The 21,168-nt window shown below is 43.3% G+C and overlaps 1 protein-coding gene across 3 annotated transcripts in view; it reads left to right on the top strand.

Moving 5' to 3' along the window:
- Positions 1-21,168, top strand: part of GALNT6 (polypeptide N-acetylgalactosaminyltransferase 6) — a 63,921-nt gene that overhangs the window by 15,733 nt on the left and 27,020 nt on the right. For all 3 annotated transcript variants that reach the window (XM_020784548.3, XM_020784547.3, XM_020784550.3), the window contains one exon: positions 8,706-9,287. In XM_020784548.3, coding sequence (XP_020640207.2) covers positions 8,800-9,287 — 488 coding nt within the window. In that variant the 5' untranslated portion in view covers positions 8,706-8,799. The remainder of the gene's footprint in view (positions 1-8,705; positions 9,288-21,168) is intronic.

The following is a 21,168-nucleotide window of genomic DNA, read 5'->3' on the forward strand; positions in this document are numbered from 1 at the left end:
CCTGTTGTCCTTCTGCCTCTGTTCTTCTGATCCTTATTGCCACTCTGGAGTGGTGGCAGATGAGGAAACAGGCCACAACAACAATAATAATCTTAGAACTGCAGAGCTGGAAGGGACCCAATGGATCATCAAGTCCAGCCCCTGATTTTAATAGGATTTGGTAATTGAACTCCCAACCTCTGGCTTTGCAGCCAGAGACCTAAACCCCTGAGCTGTTCAAGCATAGTAACTGTTCCTTCTTCTTACTCTGCCAGCTTGTTTGTACTCTCCTTCTGGTCTAGAAGGATGGAGTGAGTTGAATTGAGAAAGAGAAGTATCAACAGGGCTAGATTCTGGTGTAAAATAAGTGGCTCCCTGCTGAAGTGCATTTCTTGGGAGGTACCAGATGATCCTGACCCTTGGCTGTTAAAGTGCTGCTGTTAAGTCTGAGTGATGTGGGGCAGATAAAAATGAAGTACTTTGCTACCTTGATCTTAATACAAAGGAATTATCTAGTAGTCTGATATGTCTGAGACACAGATGTGATTCATCCAAACAATGTGTGCACATGTATATTTTAGTCAAGGAGATCAGTCTGGGGGATTTTGTTTTGTTCCGCTTACATCCTATCTGTGTACTTAATTGAGCACTCAAGGTAGCTTAGGGTAATTAACATTAAAAACCTGACTCACAACAAAGGCATCAGTTAAAAGAGTGAAGCACCTTAAAAGCCAAAAAGACTCCCAGCTAAGCTGAACAAACACCCTGTAGCAGCAAAGCACTGATTTAGATCTATCATCATTAGTTGCATCATTTCCATATCTCAAAGATTTATGTAGTTTTCTGCTAGCTCTCATGTCCCCACTCGCTACTTGTACTTGTCCTCTGCTCTTCCTCAGTAGCATATTGGATGCCTTCCGACCTGAGGGGCTGATCTTCCAGCGTCATATCTTTTAGCCTTTTGTTTCTGTTCATTGAGTTTTCTTGGCAAAGATACTGGAGTGGCATTGCCAATTCCTACTCCAGGTGGATTGCGTTTAGTCGGAACTCTCCACTGTGATCTGTCCGTCTTGGGTGTTCCTCCATGGCATAGCCCATAGCTTCTCTGAATAACTCAAGCCCCTTCACCACGACAAGGCAGCAATCCATGAAGGGGCTTGAGGAGAGGCTTACAGTGCAACATACAGGGAGATATAATCTCTTTAAGGGATGTAAAAAGGCTCCACAGTGTGGGAAATGAAGCTCCTGTTGTCTTAATCCTTGATCTTGTAGTCTTCCAGATGTTTTCAGACTGCAGCTCTGTGAGAGTTCGATCTTGGGATCCAATTTTGTTTTAATAAACTCAGCAGACTTTTGTTGTTTTGAACTAGGTGTAATATTTATTGGGGTATTAACACATAACAAGTGTCCATAACATGATCCCATTGCTTCTCTCTTTCTGACAAGGGGTCTCGAAAGGGCTTTCAATCTTCAAAAATGAATGGGTTTCTGCCACTGGTGTTCTGCGGACCCGGCCCATCTGTCAAGATGTTGTCTGCTACGGTCTCTCCCATCTCACCTTCCAACAAGGGCAGGGGTTTGTCGTCTCAGTTGTCATGCCACAGGGGTTGTCTCTCTGGCACTGAATCCTTCTAGGGTCCTCCCTGTAACCCTTCCTCCTCATTTCGTTTATCCTCCATTCTAGCCTTTCCTTTCTTTCTGTGTCAACTCTCTCTTTCTCCTCTCAGTCTCCTTCTCCACCCTCTCGCCTCAGCTTCACCCCAATAAGAGGGTCTGAGTGACATCTCTCTTCTCCTTCTATAATCTGCCTCCTCCTTGGGCACTCTTAATCTCTCCCATAACCCAATCCAGGGATCCTCCATCCATACTCATTCCCTGCCTGGTGGTAACTGCCCTTCCTTCCTTTTTATCTCAGCTGTTCCCACCTCAGACGCCACTCTCTTCTTCCTTTCTTTTCCCGCCAGTTCTCCTGGACCCCCTCCTAATGTCATTCTTTGTACAGTATCTATTTTCCTAGTTTGGCCGTTTCTGTTCCTCGCTGCTCTGTCTTTGGGGACGCTGGAGTAGAATGTGTCTGTATTTCCTTCTCTTCAGTTTGGAGGAGGGACAGCTCTCCGGTGAGCAGGATATCCCTCTCGCCTCCTGTCTCACAAGCTCCTGTTAAACTTAGCCAGCGTAGACAGTGGTGAAGGATACGAGGAGCTGCATCTCAACATAAGGAGGGTCATATTTTTCGCTCTCCCCACCTTAAACCAGCATGCTTCAGATGTTGTTGGATTTGCATCTACATCAGCCCTAGCTAGCATAGCCAGTGGTCAGGAGGAGTTGGAGTTGGAGTTCTACAACATCTGGAGGGCCGTGTGCTCCCCACCCACACTCTCATTCTCTTCTGTTTGCTAGTCTAGGCTTCTGTACCTATCAAGGCAAACTTTCAAAATTAGGCTCATTTTTTTAGATTGTATTTATCTCACAACAAGAGAGAAGGTACAAAAGCAGTATATCATGTGCAGGGATTTTTACAGATAAAGGAAGTGGTTGAGTGAAGGAAATGATTTTTTTTAACAAGCTTAAGTGATCTGAGTCAATCTAAGCCATTTGGTACAGGAAATGCAATGGCAGGGCAGAAAACATAGTTTGAGTAGTCCCTTAACCTGCAGCCTGTTTTAGAATGGTATCTGAAGCTAATAAGGTGTTTAAAGCATAATTTTCATCTTCTCCTGTACAAGCACACTGAAATGAATGGGAACTGCCCATTCTGGTGGATTTTTGCTAGACTTGGGGAAGTTACTAGGTTCATCACATCTCCCAGAATGAACCCCCACCCACCCAAATAACATGGGATTCTGAGAGTTCATAGTTGGGGGGAGAGGGAAGCAAGCTTTCTAAGCTTTGGATTTTTTTTTGTCTTCAGCAGTTCCATGCACCACATGGAAAGACACAAGTTCCTTAGCTGTCATTAAAAGGCAACCCATATACTCTTCATGATGAATGTAGCATATGCAAAAAGTCTGAAGTCCTAAGAGGCTTGGCTGTTCCTCTCTCCCAAGAGGGACATTAGCCCCTCAGACCTGAGGAGTATTCTTTTCCTACCCCAAACTACGGTCACCATACCTTGAGCATGTAGCAAAAAGTGAAGTATTTTTTATTTATTTATTGTATTTATACCCCGCCTACACTGGTCTTTGGTCAGGAAAGCCAATGCATACTACCCTTCTGAGGAGAATCTCAACATGTCCCAACAAGCTTCTCTTTGTTAAGGGCAGGACTTGCTCCTTTTGTTTGCTGACTGAAACAACTGTTGCCTCCATGCTTGAATCTTCTCTGGTTGCAGAAAGGGCTTGAGGCAAAGACACACCCTGAAGGTTGTGGTTGTGAAGCAACAAAGTGCCTTGTCGCTAATTGCTCTTTGACCTTCATCAAATAGGAAATGCCTTTGACCTCAAAGGTACAATGCACAGAGAAGGGCTTAAAGCAAGTGACACATTGGGTTGCTCAAAGACAACATATCCAGGTCAGGTCAGAAGGATCAAAAAAGTTGTTTGTTGGTCTCAGTAGATCTTTTTTTTAAAAAAACCCACCCTGTGGCAGAGTACCTCCTGATCTGGAAGTGCTGCTCTGAAATTAGTTTGTCTTAAAACTACACTCTTATGGGACTTCAAACGATTTGTTGGTAGCAACTTTTGATGCCAGTGCGGACAGAAAAGCGCTACCGAAACCTGAGCAGAACAAGCTCGTCCTTACTGTCCGAGCAACGAACGTATCCAGAAAAGCTCTCGCAGACTCCCCTTGGCAGAATTAACCTGGTGTGGTGGGGATACACTCTCCTACTGCTCTTCCTTGGGAGCGGGGATCTGTCTTGTTTTGTTTTAGACTGTTTCCCTTCAGAAATAGTCTATTACCCTCCACTTTATCAGTTGAAATTACTTCTATTGGAGGTTTGTTCCAACACATTTTGGACAACAACTCCCAGAATTCCGGAGCATGTCTCCCCCTGCCCCCGATCCTCACCACCAAGGTGGGAGATTGTTGTCCAAAACAGTAGCTTTTTCAAACTGAGCGCTCAATCTGTTAAGAACTCTTCACGAGGGCACCAGAGATTTGAGCCCCTGGTGGAACAGTTGCACATTGCAAGCAAATTGTAGTCTAGAATTTTAGAAAAATTGTGCAGCAGGGAACGAGCTGTTGTTGTTAGATAATTGCATTGGCCCCTAGATAGCTGAAAAATTTTAGAAGTGCATCAGAATATTAACAAGAAGAGGTGAATAGTGCACGCCTTGTCAGCCTGCAGCCATGCTTCTCCAAATGCTTCTGCATTTTAAAAAGTTCTTGCTCTGGTATTTTCTGAGTGAGCATATGCTAGATCTGCAAGATATGCAGAAGGCTAATCTTCATATGCCTGTGCAAATAAGTTTATAGAAAACAAGTCCGGCTTCCTGTGTGCCTCCTAGAAATTTAAACATTATGTCTTGCTTTCATGATTGTGTTTGAAACAAAGGCAAACCTGTGGAGCTATGATAGCTGCTTGTCATGGATCTAATAGGTCTTTATCAGAAGATAATACTCTTAAGAACATATTTGCAAGTGACAGAGTCACTGAGTGCATGCAAAGGGACTTCTTCCATGTGTGTATCTTCCCTTATAGTAGATATATTTTAAAATGTAAGTCGCCTGCTCTTACTAGAATGTATACCAGTCGGAAACATCATGACTTTTGACATTGTTCTTTAGATCTCTAGTTATAAGTCATGTAATAATCACCATCTGTCTGTCTGTCTGCCTGTCTCTGATGTGTGCAGAAAGAGAAAGAAAGAGAAGAGGTGAAAATCTGTGTCTGGCTTTTGCCGAATGGGAAACCACTTCTGAGTATTCTCTGCCTGGAAAACCCTGAAAAGGGTTGGCATAAGTTAGAATTGACTTGATGGCATGTGATTAAATTTATTATTATACGTACTGTTTTAAGCTTTTACAGTAGTCTTTTAGTGATGTAAGCTGCCTTGCGTCTTTTTTAAGAAGAAAGACAGGGTAAAAATATTTAAAATAAATAATGATAAATAAATAAATGTGTTGTGAGACTTCACTTTTGTTTCCCACATGGAAATTTAGGGAGTGTATATCTTTTAGTACTGAGTCTTCTTGATGTACATATTTTCTCACTGACTGAAGTATTTTATATATATATATATATATATATATATATATATATATATATATATATATATATATATATATATATATATATATATATATATATATATATATATATATATATATATATATATATATATATATATATATATATATATATATATATACAGTGTGTGTGTGTGTGTGTGTGTGTGTGTGTGTGTGTGTATAAAGTATATAAAATACTTCAGTCAATGAGAAAATATGTACATTAAGAAGACTCAGTACTAAAAGATATACACTCCCTAAATTTATATAGTAGTATATATATAATATATATAATAGTTGTAAATATTTTACTGTAATCTGGAGAATAGAAGAAGGAGGAAGAACCTGACAGTTGTGAAAGTGAAAGGTAATTGAGGTGCTGGACAAGGAAATGGTATGAAACAGTTCTTAAGCTTTGAAGTCTGCCAAGCAAATCAGCCTTTTGCATTTTTGCCCTAAGGTTGAAATCAATGACTCATTTCTCAAAAGTATGTGTTAAGTCTTAACATTATTTCAGACAGGAAGAAAGATGTCAGACCTCTGTCTTCTCACCAGAGGTAACTCTTCCTCCCCTTGTTATTGCTCTGATACAAGTTTTGTTTTTTTTTACTTTTAAAATATTTTAAAATATATAATCTGTTACACTTCCTGCTTGATAACTGGTCACTTCCCTCTTCCCCCCACCCCAGCCAAGAAGGAAAAATAGTGTGCTGCTTGGACTAGGCGAGGTAGATTTTTTTTTAAAGTTCAACCAAATGCTAGTACCCTTGGGGATTTCATGTGTTCCCTAGATTTAAAAATGGTATTTGCCAAAGGGAAAGGAAGACAGATGGGTTTCTCCTGGTAGTTGCCCATGCTTGTTAGGACCACTTAGTTACAAGCAATATCCGGAGTTTCGGGGAGATCTTTTAGCTGTTAAGTCTTTTATCTGTTAAGTCTCCAGCTTATGATCACTTAAGAGCTTAAGATGCATATGATCGCTTCAGAAACATTGTCGTAAAATATTAGCAATGCAGTAAGTGACTGAATGAGCTGGCTGAATGCTCAGTGGTTTCAGTAGGTTAGGAGTTTGATTCCCACGGTGCCCTCTGTGGGTAGAGCCAGCCTATGTGTGCTTGGGTGAGCTGCACAGTCCCAGATCGCCTCCAGAAGAGAGAAATGATAAACCACTTTTGAGTATTCTCTACTTGGAAAACCCTGAAAAGGGTCACCATATAAGTCAGAACTGACTTGACAGTAAATGATTATTATTTATGTGACATCATTAGGGTCTGGAACTTCTTTTTTTTCAGAGCTGTTGCTTCTCTCACTTGGAAGTTTGCTGTTGTTTCCACAACAGCTATGAGTTGTTGAACATTAAAGATTTATAATGATACTATTTACTGTAATGTATGTTCTCCTTACAGATCATTCCCCCCCCATCACCCATAACAAAAAACACCCTGATCACAGGAAACACCCACTCTCCTGAAAAGAAAAAAGAAAACCCAGATTCCCACAGTTACAAATACTCAACAGTCCCACACACTACAGCAGAACACAGTCAGGGTTCTAGCTCCTGTCCTCTGAAGATGCCGGCCACAGAGACTGGCAAAACGTTAGGAAGAAAAACCTCCAGAACACGGCCAAACAGCCCAAAAAACCCACAGCAACCATTGGATCCTGTCTGTGAAAGCCTTCGAGAACACATATGTTCTCCTTGTTTATAAATTTATACAGTGGTGAATAGGGACTAATTCCCAGATAATAAGTAGGCTACACCTTGTTCTAAGTGTGTAGGGGTCATTACTGGAATAGGTTAAACAAGGAAGACAGTGCCTCTGACCATGTGGAGAAGTCACTGAGCAACCTCAGCTCTTGATTCTCTGTCTACAAGTAATTGGCTGAAGCCATCGGTAATTGTTTCAGATAATTGCTGGATCTGGATGTTTTCTTTCTTATTGTCATAACTCTTTTATCATGTGCTAATGATTTTGATTTTGTGTCCTGATATGGAAGTGTTTTCCCTGAAATATGGGAAATCCAGTATATTTAATACAAATCTATAAAATATAGAAGTAGTATCTTACACAAAGATTAATTACTCTTAATTAATCCTTAAGCAAGGTTGTCTGCTCCAGGTTAGGAAATTTTGAATGTTGCTAAAATGTGTACATTTTTTGCATGAAACTGAGGAGGGTGTGTATCAGTGATGAGGTGGGGGGAGGCAGTAGAGGTTGGGTTGCCTGTAGAAATTGTTTTGCTAACACATGCATGTCTCTGTCTTTGCCCCAGAGTGATGGATGATCATTTAGCTTTCATGTCTACTGCTTTTAATTCCTGACCAGCAGTAAATGTTTCTTCAAAGTCACAACTCCTCTGTTACCCTCAGAGAATGCAACTACATTAACAAATAATGCAGGAAATGCTCCAGGATTAGGATAGTCTGATTCACATTATTTTGTGCTGACTACATGACCTAAAAGTCAACGTGAATTAGCTCAGAGATTCTCCTTTCCGCATTCATCATTTTATCCTCTGCTATTGGGGCTTCCAATTTTTTTGGAACTGAATGCATTCAAATTGATTGGTTCAGGCCGTGTGATAGCTTGAGCTGATGTAGAGGGGTTTGCAACTGTTGCATTTAAAGCCATTTTAGCCAGCTACAGCAGCAGTGAGAGAGGCAGGGCAGTGGGGAAACTGGGTGCTGTTTTAATCCTCTTGTCTTCACACCTTGTTCCTGGGTCTGCTTCCATCTTCCTCCCCCTTTGTTCCCCGACCCAAGCTCTGGCCATCCAGATTTGCAGAAAGCATATTAGAGCAGAGCTACCTTTAAACTTCCTCCTGTTTCTCTGCCAACTCCTCATTCTCTTTTTTTTCTCTTTGTCAGCCAGCTACCCCAGGGCTGGGACAGCAAGCCTTAGAAATAAAGAGAGGGAGGGAGGGAGGGAGGAACTAGCAGGTATGGGGAGGAAAGGATTCAAACAATTAACAAGCTGCAAAGATGATTTCCTCCACTCTCTCTGACTCCTATGTGTTTGGCTGGAGCTACACCCAGACTTAGGTTCACTCACAACTATAGTGACTGTGAGTTTAGTTCACTATGGCTGTTGGATTCACAGACAGCTGCGGAATGTCCCTGGGGTGAACCAGCTTTTTGCCTCTCCTCTTTCCTTCACCGACTATTTTGAACTAGGAGCCAGTGGTTGGCCATGTCACAATGAAATGGATGATGCCAGAAGGCAAATTGCCTCATTTATAAAATGGTCCCTCTTTCTTAAATATACCGCCCCATAGCGCTTCAAGCACTCTCTGGGTGGTTTACAAGTTAATTATGCAGACTACACATTGCTCCCCCCCCCCAGCAAGCTGGGTACTCATTTTACCGACTTTGGAAGGATAGAAGGCTGAGTCAACCTTGAGCTGGCTACCTGGGATTGAACCCTGGGTCGTGAGCACAGTTTTGGCTGCAGTACAGCAGTTTAACCAGTGTGCCACTTGAGTGGGTTGGGTTGGGGAACAAAGCCATTTCTTTAATGCCCTGAAATTTATTTGCAACTTTGTATTTTCCACAGGTTTAGAAGACGATGGTGAGATTCCATAGATTAACCAAAGCCTTGGAAAGCGTACGCCCTTAATGCAGTGGCAACTACTGAAACCTCAACCACAATGAGGCTGCTACGGAGAAACTACGGCCCACTGAAGCTGGCTTTGGTGGGTGTTGTCTTTGTCATCTTTCTCTTCATCATGCAAAGAGATGTGGGCAATGGGGATCAAAAGGAGGAACCTTGGCTAAAAAACATTGTTGACAGGAAAGACCAAATGATTGACATGATGATGGGAGCGGTCAACAACATCCGTGATTCGATGCCAAAGCTGCAGATCCGGGCTCCGGTTCAGCAAGAGGCACCTGTGCAAGACAGCAATTCCTGCCTGCCAGGATATTACACACCTGCAGAACTGAAACCTTTCATGGAACGTCCGCCGCAGGACCCTAATAGCCCAGGTGCTGATGGGAAACCTTTCAAGAAGGACCAATGGACAGAAAAAGAAACAAAGGAGAAGGAGCGTGGCTATGAGAAGCACTGCTTCAATGCCTATGCCAGTGACCGGATCTCTCTCCAAAGGGCCCTGGGACCAGACAGCAGACCTCCAGAGTAAGATCTCCCTCTTTTTTCTACTCACTGTGTAAAGCAAAACTGTTTATGGGCAAATCCAGGATGAATACAGGCAAGTGTTCACCAAGTGGCACCTTATTACAGCAGGTGTTGTGCCACTACAGTCACCCACAGTCTCCACCAGCACAAGTTTTGAGTGTAGATGTGCAGTTATTTATCATGTGGGGCAGCTGCCCAATTGCTTATATGCACACAATAATAAGCTACCTAACATGGTATTGCGCTTATGGCTTTAAAACCTCTGAAGATAGTCTTTGATAGAGCTTGTTTTTGTGCGCTTTCTACAGTGGTGCCTCGCATTACGATTGCCCCGTTTAACGATGAAACCGCATTACGATGAACTTTTTGTGATCGCTTTTGCGATCGCAAAACAATGTTTCCTATGGGGGAATTTCACTTTGTGATGATTGGTTCCCTGCTTCAGGAACCGATTCTTCGCAAAACGATGATTTCCCAACAGCTGATCGGCAGTTTTAAAATGGCCGTCGAGTAAACAAAATCGCCCCCCGCTGTTTTCTGGGACGGATTCCTCGCTGCACAGGCAGCGAAAATGGCCGCCCTGTGGAGGATCTTCGCTGGACAGTGAGTTTACAGCCCTTTGGAACGCATTAAACGGGTTTTAAGGCATTTCAATGGGTTTTTTCTTTTTGCATTACGACGTTTTCATTGTACAGCGATTTCGCTGGAACGAATTAACGTCGTAATGCGAGGCACCACTGTATATGCTGAGACAAGAAAGTGGTTTATCATTATGTTCATACCTCTCTAGGAGGGCAGCTTTTTAGACTGGAATTTAATCTTTGCACAGGTCCTGTGGCATGAGAGTCTCGGCGGGAAGGTTTTGAAGTTGGTCTGCATCCTGGGAAGACGCGTTATAAAGTGGAAGCCCTCAGTTTGAATAGCCTAGAGCTAGGTGGTTCTCAATCATTGACCTGCCCAATGATCTGGCTGTGAACTCCCAGAAAACTTCATCATTAGTCATATTAGCTTTGGGCTTCAGGGAGTTGAGGGGCCAAATATCTGGAAAGCTACAGAGTGAGAACCTCTAGCCTACAGCCAGGATGGTGACCCTCCAGGTGTTTTTCTCATCATGCCTCATCATTGACTATGCTGGTTAGGGTGAAGGCTGTTGCTTTCTCATAACATCTAGAGGTCCACATGTCACCAACACTGGCCCTAGAGCACTGGTTCTTAACCTTGGGTTACTCAGGAGTTTTGGACTGCAACTCCCAGAAGCCTTCACCACCAGCTGTCCTGACTGGGGTTTCTGGCAGTTGCAGTTCAAAAGCATCCAAGTAACAAAGGTTAAGAACCACTGCCCTAGAGCAGTGGTCCCCAACCTTGGGCCTCCAGATGTTCTTGCACTTCAGCTCCCAGAAATCCTGGCCAGCAGAGGTGGTGGTGAGGGCTTCTGGGAGTTGTATCCAAGAACATCTGGAGGCCCAAGGTTGGGGACCACTGCCCTAGAGGACAGATAGTTGAAGAATAAGGATCAAGAGAAATGAAACAGGTCAGGGGAAAAAAAACACAAGGGACTGCAGAATAAGATTGAGTTTTATAGGCTGTGGAACCACCATGTCCCCCATATTCTTAAATTGAGCCCCTGAGTTGCCCTGTAAGGACTGCATATAAATAAAGGAGAACCCTGTTGGCTATAGTTTCTTCAAGTACTGTACTGTTTTGCATTACTCCTTCAGAAGCAGTAAGGCTCAAAAGGCATAGAGGGCTTGTTGTTCAGTGGTAGAATGTGTCTTTGGCAGGTAAAAGATCCAGGATCCAGTCCTCAACATTTCTGTTTAAAAGGATCAGGTACAGTAATGGATCAGAAACACTTGATCCTGTCCCAGATGCCAGAGGATTATTGCCAAGCAGAGTAGACTAGATGGGCAAGTAAAACATCCAGGCATAAGACAACTCTCTGTGTTCTAGAGGTCAGTTGGAGAAAAGCTACTGAGGCACTTCTGTTCCTGTCAGCTGAAATGTATAGGGAGCTTCAAATTTTGCCCTTCTTCTCACCCATTGCCATAGCTCAGTGGTTCCCAACCTTGGGTAGCTCACGTGTTCTGTGACTGCAACTCTCCGAAACTCTGGCCAGCACAACTAGTGGTGAAGGCTTCTGGGAATCGTGGTCCAAAAACAAGCTGAGTTACTGAAGGTTGGGAACCACTGCCATAACTGATAGGCCATGCTGATGTCTATGAGACTGACTTCTTATGGTTACTGAAAGGATGTTACCTTGAGCAGGTATAATCCTTTTCTCAGCCACATTACACACTGTTCCAAGTCCTCTATTCAAAGCACATTACCATAGTCTCTCGAGACTGAAGGATACCTAATCTAATTTTTTCCAAGTTTTGATTGTGCCGTATACTAGGTAGATACCACCTGAAACAGAATTGGGGAAGTAAATGTTTTTTTGCATGCAGTGCCCAGAGTCCCTCATCTAGCTCAACCCCTGGCCAACAGGTGAATGCTAGATTTAACTAATCATTGTGAATAGCTACCAAGAGACAAATCTCCATTTTATCTAATCCTCGTTTAAAAGTGATGAAGACACTGGTATTGACTATATGTAAATATTGGCTGTGGAACAGTGCCTTTTTTTAAAAAAAATATTTTTCCTAGAAAGGAAGGGGATTCTGCTAATAAAACAAACAAAAACCCCACTGATGGTTGCCACCTGAAATTGAATAATCTGTGAAGTGTTACTTCTGATTTTAAATAAAGGGGAAAGTCAAGTTTTTTGGAAAAATTTATGTACAGTACCTTCTCAAATATGTTCATGGTTAAATTGCAAAAAGCAGTGTAATTTAAGAGCATTTTGAAAATCTTTTTATTTTAACATCTCATCAGTGCTGATCATATTGTCATTTAAGGAGCCAGTGTAGAGTAGTAGTTAAAGTATAGGACTAAATCCAAGATCTGAGTTCAAATTCCCATCTGGTTAAAAAAAATCTTGGTTGATGTTTGAGCAGATTACTTGTCTCTCATGGTCTTGCTTGCTGTTTCCAGGATATTATTACATTCCTGTCCTGTGTTTGACTTCCCAGAGGAAATTGGCTGGCCATGTGATCAATCTTTTTAAAGGCTGATCAAGCGCTGGGCTCTTGGTCTAATTCACTAGGACAGGGGTCCCGAAACTTTTTAATGAGGGCCATACCAGATATTTTCAGCTTTTGGGGGCCAAAGGAACAGGAATGTGTGCACACACGTGTGCGTGCATATATGCACATCCGTAAACACACACACACAAACATATACACATGGATGCACACAGCCAGACACAAAGATGCACCCCCCGCCCCCCCATGCACACACCCGCCCCGCCGTGCACACATCCGCCTGCCCACCCGGACACCTGCCCACATGCACACATAAACGCACCCCCACCTGCACACATGCCCACCCACCCTGCCTGCATGGATGCATGCTCTCTGCATGCATACATGCATGCACACTTCCATCTACCCCCTCACACAGACCCCCCTCCAGCTTGCACACATCTGCACCCCCCTGCCCACACACATGCACGCCCCAGACATGCATACGTTGAAGACAATGAGCCGGACAAAACAGCAACATGGCCGTAGTTTGGAGACCCCTGCACTAGGGCTTCCTTTAGAGTCTTGTGTTAGGGGGAAATGTGGGGGAGAAAGAGGAAGGAGAAGTTACACTCTCTGGAACTTTTTGGAAGAATCTTTAAGTAATAGCAATATCTGATATATGAAGATTTCATCTCCAGAGCCTGGCTTAATGAGAGAGAGATTCCAGCAGTACATACACCACAACACTGAAAATTTGGTATTTAAAATTTCTCATTCAAAATTGAGTATTTTGTGTATTATTGAATATTATGCAAATAATTCATTTTAGCTCTAATGAAAAGTAAAGATTATGATTAAATTAGTGCCTGAGTCCCAGTTTTGGAAGAAAGGTAGGATGTAATTCTGCCAATGCTGGCTGAAGTTTGTAGATCTGAACAACTTCCTAGCAGCTTCCTTGAGGTATTTGCAAGTGTAAAAAGACTCCAGCCCAGAGATTCTGATTCTAGTTCCCAGCACAGATTTGTAGATACCTTCCACTTGGGGGTCAAGGGGGACAGCTCATAAGAATGCTTTCAGTCAAAGATGAAATCTTGCTGCTATTTCTTTCAGCTATTGTAAAGAAAAAGGCATGGAAATGTGTTTCTGCTTTTCAATTATCCACTGCTTTCACCCTGTTCCTGCTCCACATTCTCCTGCTTTATGCCCCACTGATGCCCTGTTTATAAAGCAGCAAACATGGACAATTCAGCTCTCTTTTAAAAGAGAGAGAGAGAGGAGAAAAGAAAAACCAAATAAAGGTTGATCAAGTTCAAAAACTTCCTCGATTCCATCTGTTGCCCGCACTTGGTTTTGGTCCATTTCCCTCCCACTTCGAAGGGCTCAGTTGCCTCCTTAATTTTTCACTTTGCTCGCCAAGTGGAACAGACATGGCTTACAGTACAGCAGGGGGGCGAGAAAGGAGTCAAACGTGACCCTTGTCCCCCCCCCCGCCATCTTTCCCTGTGGTCTCCAGCGCCTTTCTGAGGTTGCTGCTGCTTTTCATAAGGGAGATAAGTCAGCAAAGGCCTGTGGTTTGGAGGTGGGCGGGGGAGGGCAGGGAAGACGGAAGCCAGCAAAGGCTTCTTGAATAATGATTGAAAATCGGGTCCGTTCTGCAGACCTTCTCTCTTTCCCCTTGACTTACCTCCTGCCCTCCTCACAACCGATTATTTCTGCCTAGCAGGTGTAGATATCACAATGGAAGAATGTGGTGTTCTAGGCAGGGAGCGCAAGAATGTTATTCAGTCAACCAAAGAGGCATAAACCAATTTAAATTAAAGTGTAAAGCCCTCCCAGGACCGAAACCATAAATCGGAGAGCTGGGGAAATTGGCTCAGACGGAGGGAGCCCATGAATGAAACGCCTATTGTTGAGCCCTTGGGGATAGGAGAGGAGGGTGAGAAAGGGAAGGGGGAAAAAAAACCACAGGCTCTCCCATGTGGAACGGTTTTCCCCCTTTTGAAGTGTACAAGAGGTATGTGGCATGTAAAAGACCCGTCTGCCTTCCTGCTGAAAAGTTCAGAGAAGGGTATGGACAGTGAAATCAAAAGAGATCAGTAGGGAAGAGGTGTGGGAGCGCCTTCTGCTCTCTCTCTATACAGTATACTGTATATTATTTAAATCCTCTAACTCTCCCAAGAACTCTCCCCCCCAATGTCTCAGAAATGTTGCACCAAATACAGAGAGAGAGAGAGAGAGAGAGAGAGAGAGAGAGAGAGAGAGAGAGAGAGAGAGAGAGAGAGAGTGTGTGTGTGTGTGTGTGTGTGTGTGTGTGTGTGTGTGTGTGTGTGTGTGTGTGTGTGTGTGTGTGTGTGTGTGTGTGTGTGTGTGTGTGTGTGTGTTAGCTGCCCAGTCCTGCCATGCAGCCTGCCATAGCAAGCTGCATCAGATGAAAACAGGACGGGTAACAAGAATTTATATTTATAATTTGTGCACTTTTGGCCCAAGACAGGGTTACAGGAAAGTGCTATTTGGTTTCTGTGACCCCTCACCAATTAAAAAAAAATCCAAAGCTAGTGTTACTTTTTAAAAATAGCTGACTGTTCAGAAGCTGTTCCCCCAACCAGTGCTGGTCCGTGGCCTGAGCCAGACCAGGCCGCATAGACAGACCTACTGCCCCCCCTGCACGCACTCAGCCCTGCACAGCTGATTTGCGCATGCGCATGCGCTCCAGCACACCTGCATGAGTGCCACGCTGCCGTTTGCATATGCGCACAAATGTGCCCCATGCCCGCGTGCTACCATTTGCGCATGTGCACGAGTGTGCAAGGTGCCCCGCCTTCCCCAGCTGGTACACGGAGTGAAAAGGGTTGGGGACCCCTGCCCTAGGGCATAGGTCCTAAGTAAAAGAGGGCTCTAAGTAAAAGAGGGCTAGTTACTAGTAATTAATGTTTCTCTTTCATGTAATCATCATTAACAGCATTTTAGAACTGCAGAGTTCGAATGGAATTTATGGATCCGAGAGGCCCAATGGGGGGAATTGAAATCCCAATCTCTGGCTCTGCAACCAGATAACCTAAACCAAGGAGCTATCCAGCAGTTCCTTAAACAAAATGTATACCTTGTTCTGATGTACAAGGGTTCATCCTCCCACAAAGACATGCATAGTTAACGAAGACATGAAAATATTATGTTTCATCTGTGATGAGCCCATTCTTTCAGTACATAAAATAAAGTTCATTTACTAATTTATATCTTTATATACAGTAGCACCTCCATATCTGCTGGATCAATGTCCACTGATTCACTTATGCAACGTCTAAAAATATGAATATTAAAAATATGAAATGAAGATACCTACACGGCCTATTTTCTATGTTGCTTTGTACTACCCATTTTCAACAATTGTATTTTTAATTTAATAGTTGCTATGGGGACTGCAAAATGGCTGGGAGGGCTGTTATTTCACTTGCAGACCACACTTTGCTTATTCTCCTGTAGCTCGTTGATACGAAATCCTTTGGTAAAGGGACTTTATCAGACATGATGGGACTCTTTCGAACCTCTTGGCCATCCAACTGGTTTGCTGCTGCTACTGCTATTACAGGGCGGTAGTTTGATTAAAATGCCATTGGACTTGGAGCGGAGGGCACATAATGGCCCACAGGCTGCAGGTGACCCCCATGAGATTTACTGTATTGTTTGTTAACATAACCTGGGATCGAAAACCAAGGCTTGGTTCTGATTTATTTTGGTAGTCCATAGTTTATACTAACTACAGTTTGTCCTTTCAGATGAAATAAATGTGGTTAATCCAAACGGGAAGCTAATGCTTCTAATCTCTTCTGGGATTGTGCTTTAGAAAGATAGCCTGCACTAACATGAGCCTCATTTGCACAGTATCAAATTATTGTTTTCTCCTGCATATATTTTGATAACTGGTCAAGATCATATTTATACAGTCCTGGAATTGATGGGGTTGGATTATGGGGCATAAAACTATAGATTTATAGAATAATGAAATTGGAAGGGGCCTATAAGGCCATCAAGTCCGACCCCCTGCTTAATGCATGACTCCAAATCAAATCAGATCTGACATGGTTTTCTCATTTTCTCTCGAAGGCCTCCAACTTTGGAGCACTTGCCACCTCCCGAGGTAATTGGTTTCATTGTTGAACTACTCCAATAGTTAGGAAGTTTTTCCTGATATTCAGCCTAAATTTGGCTTCTTGACAGTTGACCTCATTATATGTCCTGCACTCTGGGATGGTCGAGAACAGATCCCGCCCCTCCTCTATATGACAATCTTTCAAGTATTTGAAGAGTGCTATCCTGTCTCCCCTTAAGCTTCTTTTCTCAAAGCTAAACATGCCCAGTTCTTTCACTCTTTCCTCACAGGGCTTGGTTTCCAATCCCCTGATCATCCTTGCTGCCCTCCTCTGAAATTGCTCCAGTTTGCCCGAATCTTTCTTAAAGAGAGCAACTACATAGTCAAATACCACAGGATTTGCTCTACTTATAAAATGGGTAAATTGAAAGAACTGACCCTATGACACAAAGGCTGATTTAAATTGCCCCAGCTCTTTTTCTTCCCAAAGCAGCTTCCTCCCCCCCCCCTGCTGTTTGGGGGGTGTTCTTTTTTTAAAGATGGAATGAATTGAATAGGTTTTTCTCCATGCAGTTAGTTGCGACATTCTTATAAAGACAGGGGGCATATCTGTAGCTGATGTTTTAGCATTATAAGCATACTTCTTCTCTGTTCATAGTTTATCGTGTCAATAGTTTAAAACCATATCTAACAAGAGATGAGATTATTTCTGCTTGTGTTGCTTGAAAGTAAGAGAAAAGAGTAACGGACAGGAAGTTACGGACTCCTGTAATGGAATCATTCTGACATGTGAATTATTGTGTATATTGCAAATTACTAATCAAACTTTTGATGTCCTATACTCTTATACTGCGAAGTACCTTTCTATGTTATTTTTCTGTAGAAAAGTTTTTGAGAAATGTAGTAGTTTGAAACTTTAAATGAGAAAGCAACTTCATGGCAAACCATAAAAGGACCAGCAGAGGAGAGGCGGGACCAGAGGAAGGAAGGAAAGAATGGTGGGCTGGAATGCAACCTGCATTGCATCCAGTATGGTGAACTCCAGAATTAATCTGCATCTCCTGTGTGAGCACTGATTCCAATTTTTCATGTAATACAGCCTGTGAAACAAATCGCAAATCAAATCAAATTTCCGGTGGAGTTGCACTCAAAGTACAGATTCCAGAACTGGATTCTAACAGAACTCAAAATGGGGCCAATCCAGTGCAGAACACAGGAGAACTCATACTTCATGGAATTTGGAGACTACAGTGGTACCTCAACTTACGAACTTAATCCGTTTTGGAATTATGCCCGTACGTCGAAAAGTTCATAAGTTGAAGTACCATTTCCTATTGAAATGCATGGGAATGAAATTAATCCGTTCCAGCATTTCAAAAGGCAAAAAGGCAGGGGGAAAGGGCGGGAAATTCCAATTTCCCACCTTTTCTCCCTGCCTTTTTGAATTTGGAGCTCTCAAACGGCTTCCTCCTATGTCAGGGGGGAAAACCCTTTGAGACCTCCAAAGGTGCGGATCGCGGTGGCGAGGACCCCCAGGGAGGTCTCCCATGGTGGCGGGCAAGCCCTGGGAGACCTCCCTGGGGGTCCCCACCACCGCGATCGGCACGTTCGGAGCTCTCAAAGGGCTTTTCCCGGAGGAAGCCCTTTGAGAGCTCCGAAGGCAAAAAGGCAGGGGAAAAGGGCTCCCTTTTTTGCAGGGAGCCATTTACAAACAGCTCCGTTTGAAAAAAAATGGCATGGACTTGCGAACGTAGCCTCGACCTCGTTCGTAGGTTGAGGCTCCATTCGCAAGTCAGTGCCAATTTTTGCCAACGGAGCCATTTGTAAATCGAAAAGTTTGTATGTAGGGACGTTCATAAGTCGAGGGTTGACTGTACACATCTGTTAGCGCAGACTGTACACTTCTGAAAGTGCAGACTATAACAGTTACCATTTTTCAGCCACATCACACTGTTGGCCCATATTCAGCTTGTAATCTACCATGATTCCAGGATCCACTGGACATGTATTACTACTGATCCCAGTATTCCTGTACAGTAATTGTGCATTTGGTTTTTTTTTCTTTTATTTATTTTCTTTATCTCTTTTATTTCTTTTCTTTGTTTCTCTTATTTATTAAAGCAATTTCTAGTTGAGTAGTCATCATAGGTTCCTTCCAGCTCTGCAATTCTAACATCATCATTATTATCACTTTAGTAGTAGTAGTAGTAACAGAAGCAGTAATAATAATAGAATACCTTTATATTCTAAAACTTATCACACAAATATAAGGATAGTTATCGAACTTCATTTTGATTTGTATTATTATTAGTACTGCTATCATTACAGTTATTGTGATCTGTTATCCCTTCTTCTTAGCACAGTAAGTCTCAGTAGAGTAGTCTCCCTGAATCCACTGGGGACCTGGCGGGCCAACTACTCCTCCATAAGCTTATGGCAAAATAAAGTGTTGTCTGTCTGGGAAGAGCAAGTTGCTCTGTGCAAGTCTGGAGCCCTCCCGAAGGAATGCGCAGGCACTCCGGGACAAAAGAATCTTCATTGTTTTCTCTGGCCTCCCGGTTGAACTTAGGGACAAAGGCAGAAGGCATTTTGGTCGGCAGACTTCAGGAGAATAAATTTTTTTTCTCACCCTTCCCTTCCCCCCACGCCTTTGGTAAAGCAACACCCAGTGTGTGACAGCATTTTTGTTCACAGAGATCTAGCAGGGGACCAGTTGAGAGCACTATTGTGTGACCTCTCATTGAGAGGGATGAAATCTTATGACCTCATCCTGTGACCTGGACACTTGAGTCAAGGCGAGGTCAAGGAGGGGAAGGAGGGCAGCAGAAGCAAGGAACCGGATGCCAGAGAGAGAGAGAGACCCCTCCTAAAAGATTCTTCAGTCTTTCAAATGTTCCAGCAAAAATAGATTCCCCCCCCCCCCCCGTAGCTATTTTCCTTGCTCCTACGGTGCCATACTGTAGACTGCATCTGCTGAAACTCCCTCTCCCTGAGCTGTTTCTGGGCTGGCTGCACATCAGAGAAGCATGGCTTGGTTCAAGTCTCATGTCCGTCACGGAGGCAGGCGTCCTTGGGCAATGGTGTGTCTATGCATGTGTGTGTCCGTAGCGCTCTCTCAGCCCCAGTTTTTCTGCCACCTACAGTGGGGTGGGAGAGAGTAGTTTCTTACTAGCTGAACAGTCCCAGGCTCCCCAGATAGGACTGGCAAAATGGGAGTCACACCTGGCTGACAATGATCTTACAGGGTTCCTGCAATGATGTGCGTGAACGCAGCCAGGGTGCTGTATCAATACAGGGTGGTGTTTACATTGACGTGCTTAGGAATAAGGACTATTGAGGTCAGTTTATTTTAGTTTGCGCAAGTACCTGTACCCTCAATATGGGTGTGGTTTTCTCTGAGCATCCAGGTGAAAGCTTATTTTTATACCAGCCTTGTAAATAAAGCCACAGAAATTGCTATAGTACTTGCATGCAGATGTATGGCTAACATACTAAAATGCCCTCATAGATGGGCCTTCAATGGTGGACATGTTGGATAGAAACATGGAAATGCAATCTGCTAGCAACTTAGCAAGTAAATGAAAATAAAATTAATCTCCATCAAGGTGATGGACAACTGGCAGGTGCAATGATGCTTATTTCTTCTGCCAACTAGACCTGTTTGCTGGTCACAGAGAAAGAAGCTTCCCTTACTTCTGTGGTTAATACATAGAGGGAGGATTTCTGCAATATTTCACATGGTTTCTGCAACCCATGTTTGAACCTGTAAGCAAGTTCAAACATGTTTATGAGTAATCTGGCCTTTCTTACCAGATTGCTTACAAACATGTTTAAACCCACCGATAAGCTCAAACAATGTAGGTTGCGGAAAAAATATGCCATGTCAGAGAAATCCTCTCCCAACAATACATAATCATTGAGGAACCTTGTGGTGCAGTGGTTAAAGTGCAGTACTGCAGCCAAAACTCTGTTCATGACCCAGGTTCAATTCCAGGTAACTGGCTCAAGGTTCACTCAGCCTTCCATCGTTTCCTAGGTTCGGTCAACTGAATACCTAGCTCATTTGGGGGTGGGTGGCATCATTAACTCCCCCAAGAATGCTTTAAGCACTACGGAGCAGTATATAAGCAACATATTTTACTTTTTATACAGAAAGCAGGTGACTGGCAGAGGAGAGGCAAAGCGATCCATTCCAAACGAAAACTCAGGTTTCCAGGCTGTCTGTCTGTACATGCGTGCATAGTGTTAGGAGCAGGTGTAGATTTAGCCTTGAACATAGGTGTCCAGATCTCCTCAGAGGCCAGGTTGTATTTGCACAGTTAAAGCTAGTGTGTCAAACAGAACCCCGTCATGGAGATGTCAGAACTGCCCACAGTGACACTTTGCCTAATTACACCCTCTTTTATCAACAACCTTTGTGTCAATTCTCTTGAGTTTTCAGCTTTCTCAGAAATCAGCTAGTTCAAAATGCGGCGCCTAGGCTGTTCCCTGGGGCCAGTTATAGGGCGCGCACAACCTCCTTATTACACCAGCTTTGGCCATCATGTCTATTTCAGAGTGATGTCTGGCCTGTAGAGATGGATACTATGTGAGTCCAGGCTATCTGAAAGGTGGTTTTTTGGTCCCACCACGCTCAGAGGGATGTTTGTTGGGGTTGTAAGAAAGTGCTTTTTCTTGCATTGTCTCCTAGACTGTGGACATGATTTCCAAAAGGAGTCTAGTCTGGCCA

Source organism: Pogona vitticeps, chromosome 2 (assembly GCF_051106095.1).
Source record: "Pogona vitticeps strain Pit_001003342236 chromosome 2, PviZW2.1, whole genome shotgun sequence".
Taxonomy (NCBI): domain Eukaryota; kingdom Metazoa; phylum Chordata; class Lepidosauria; order Squamata; family Agamidae; genus Pogona; species Pogona vitticeps.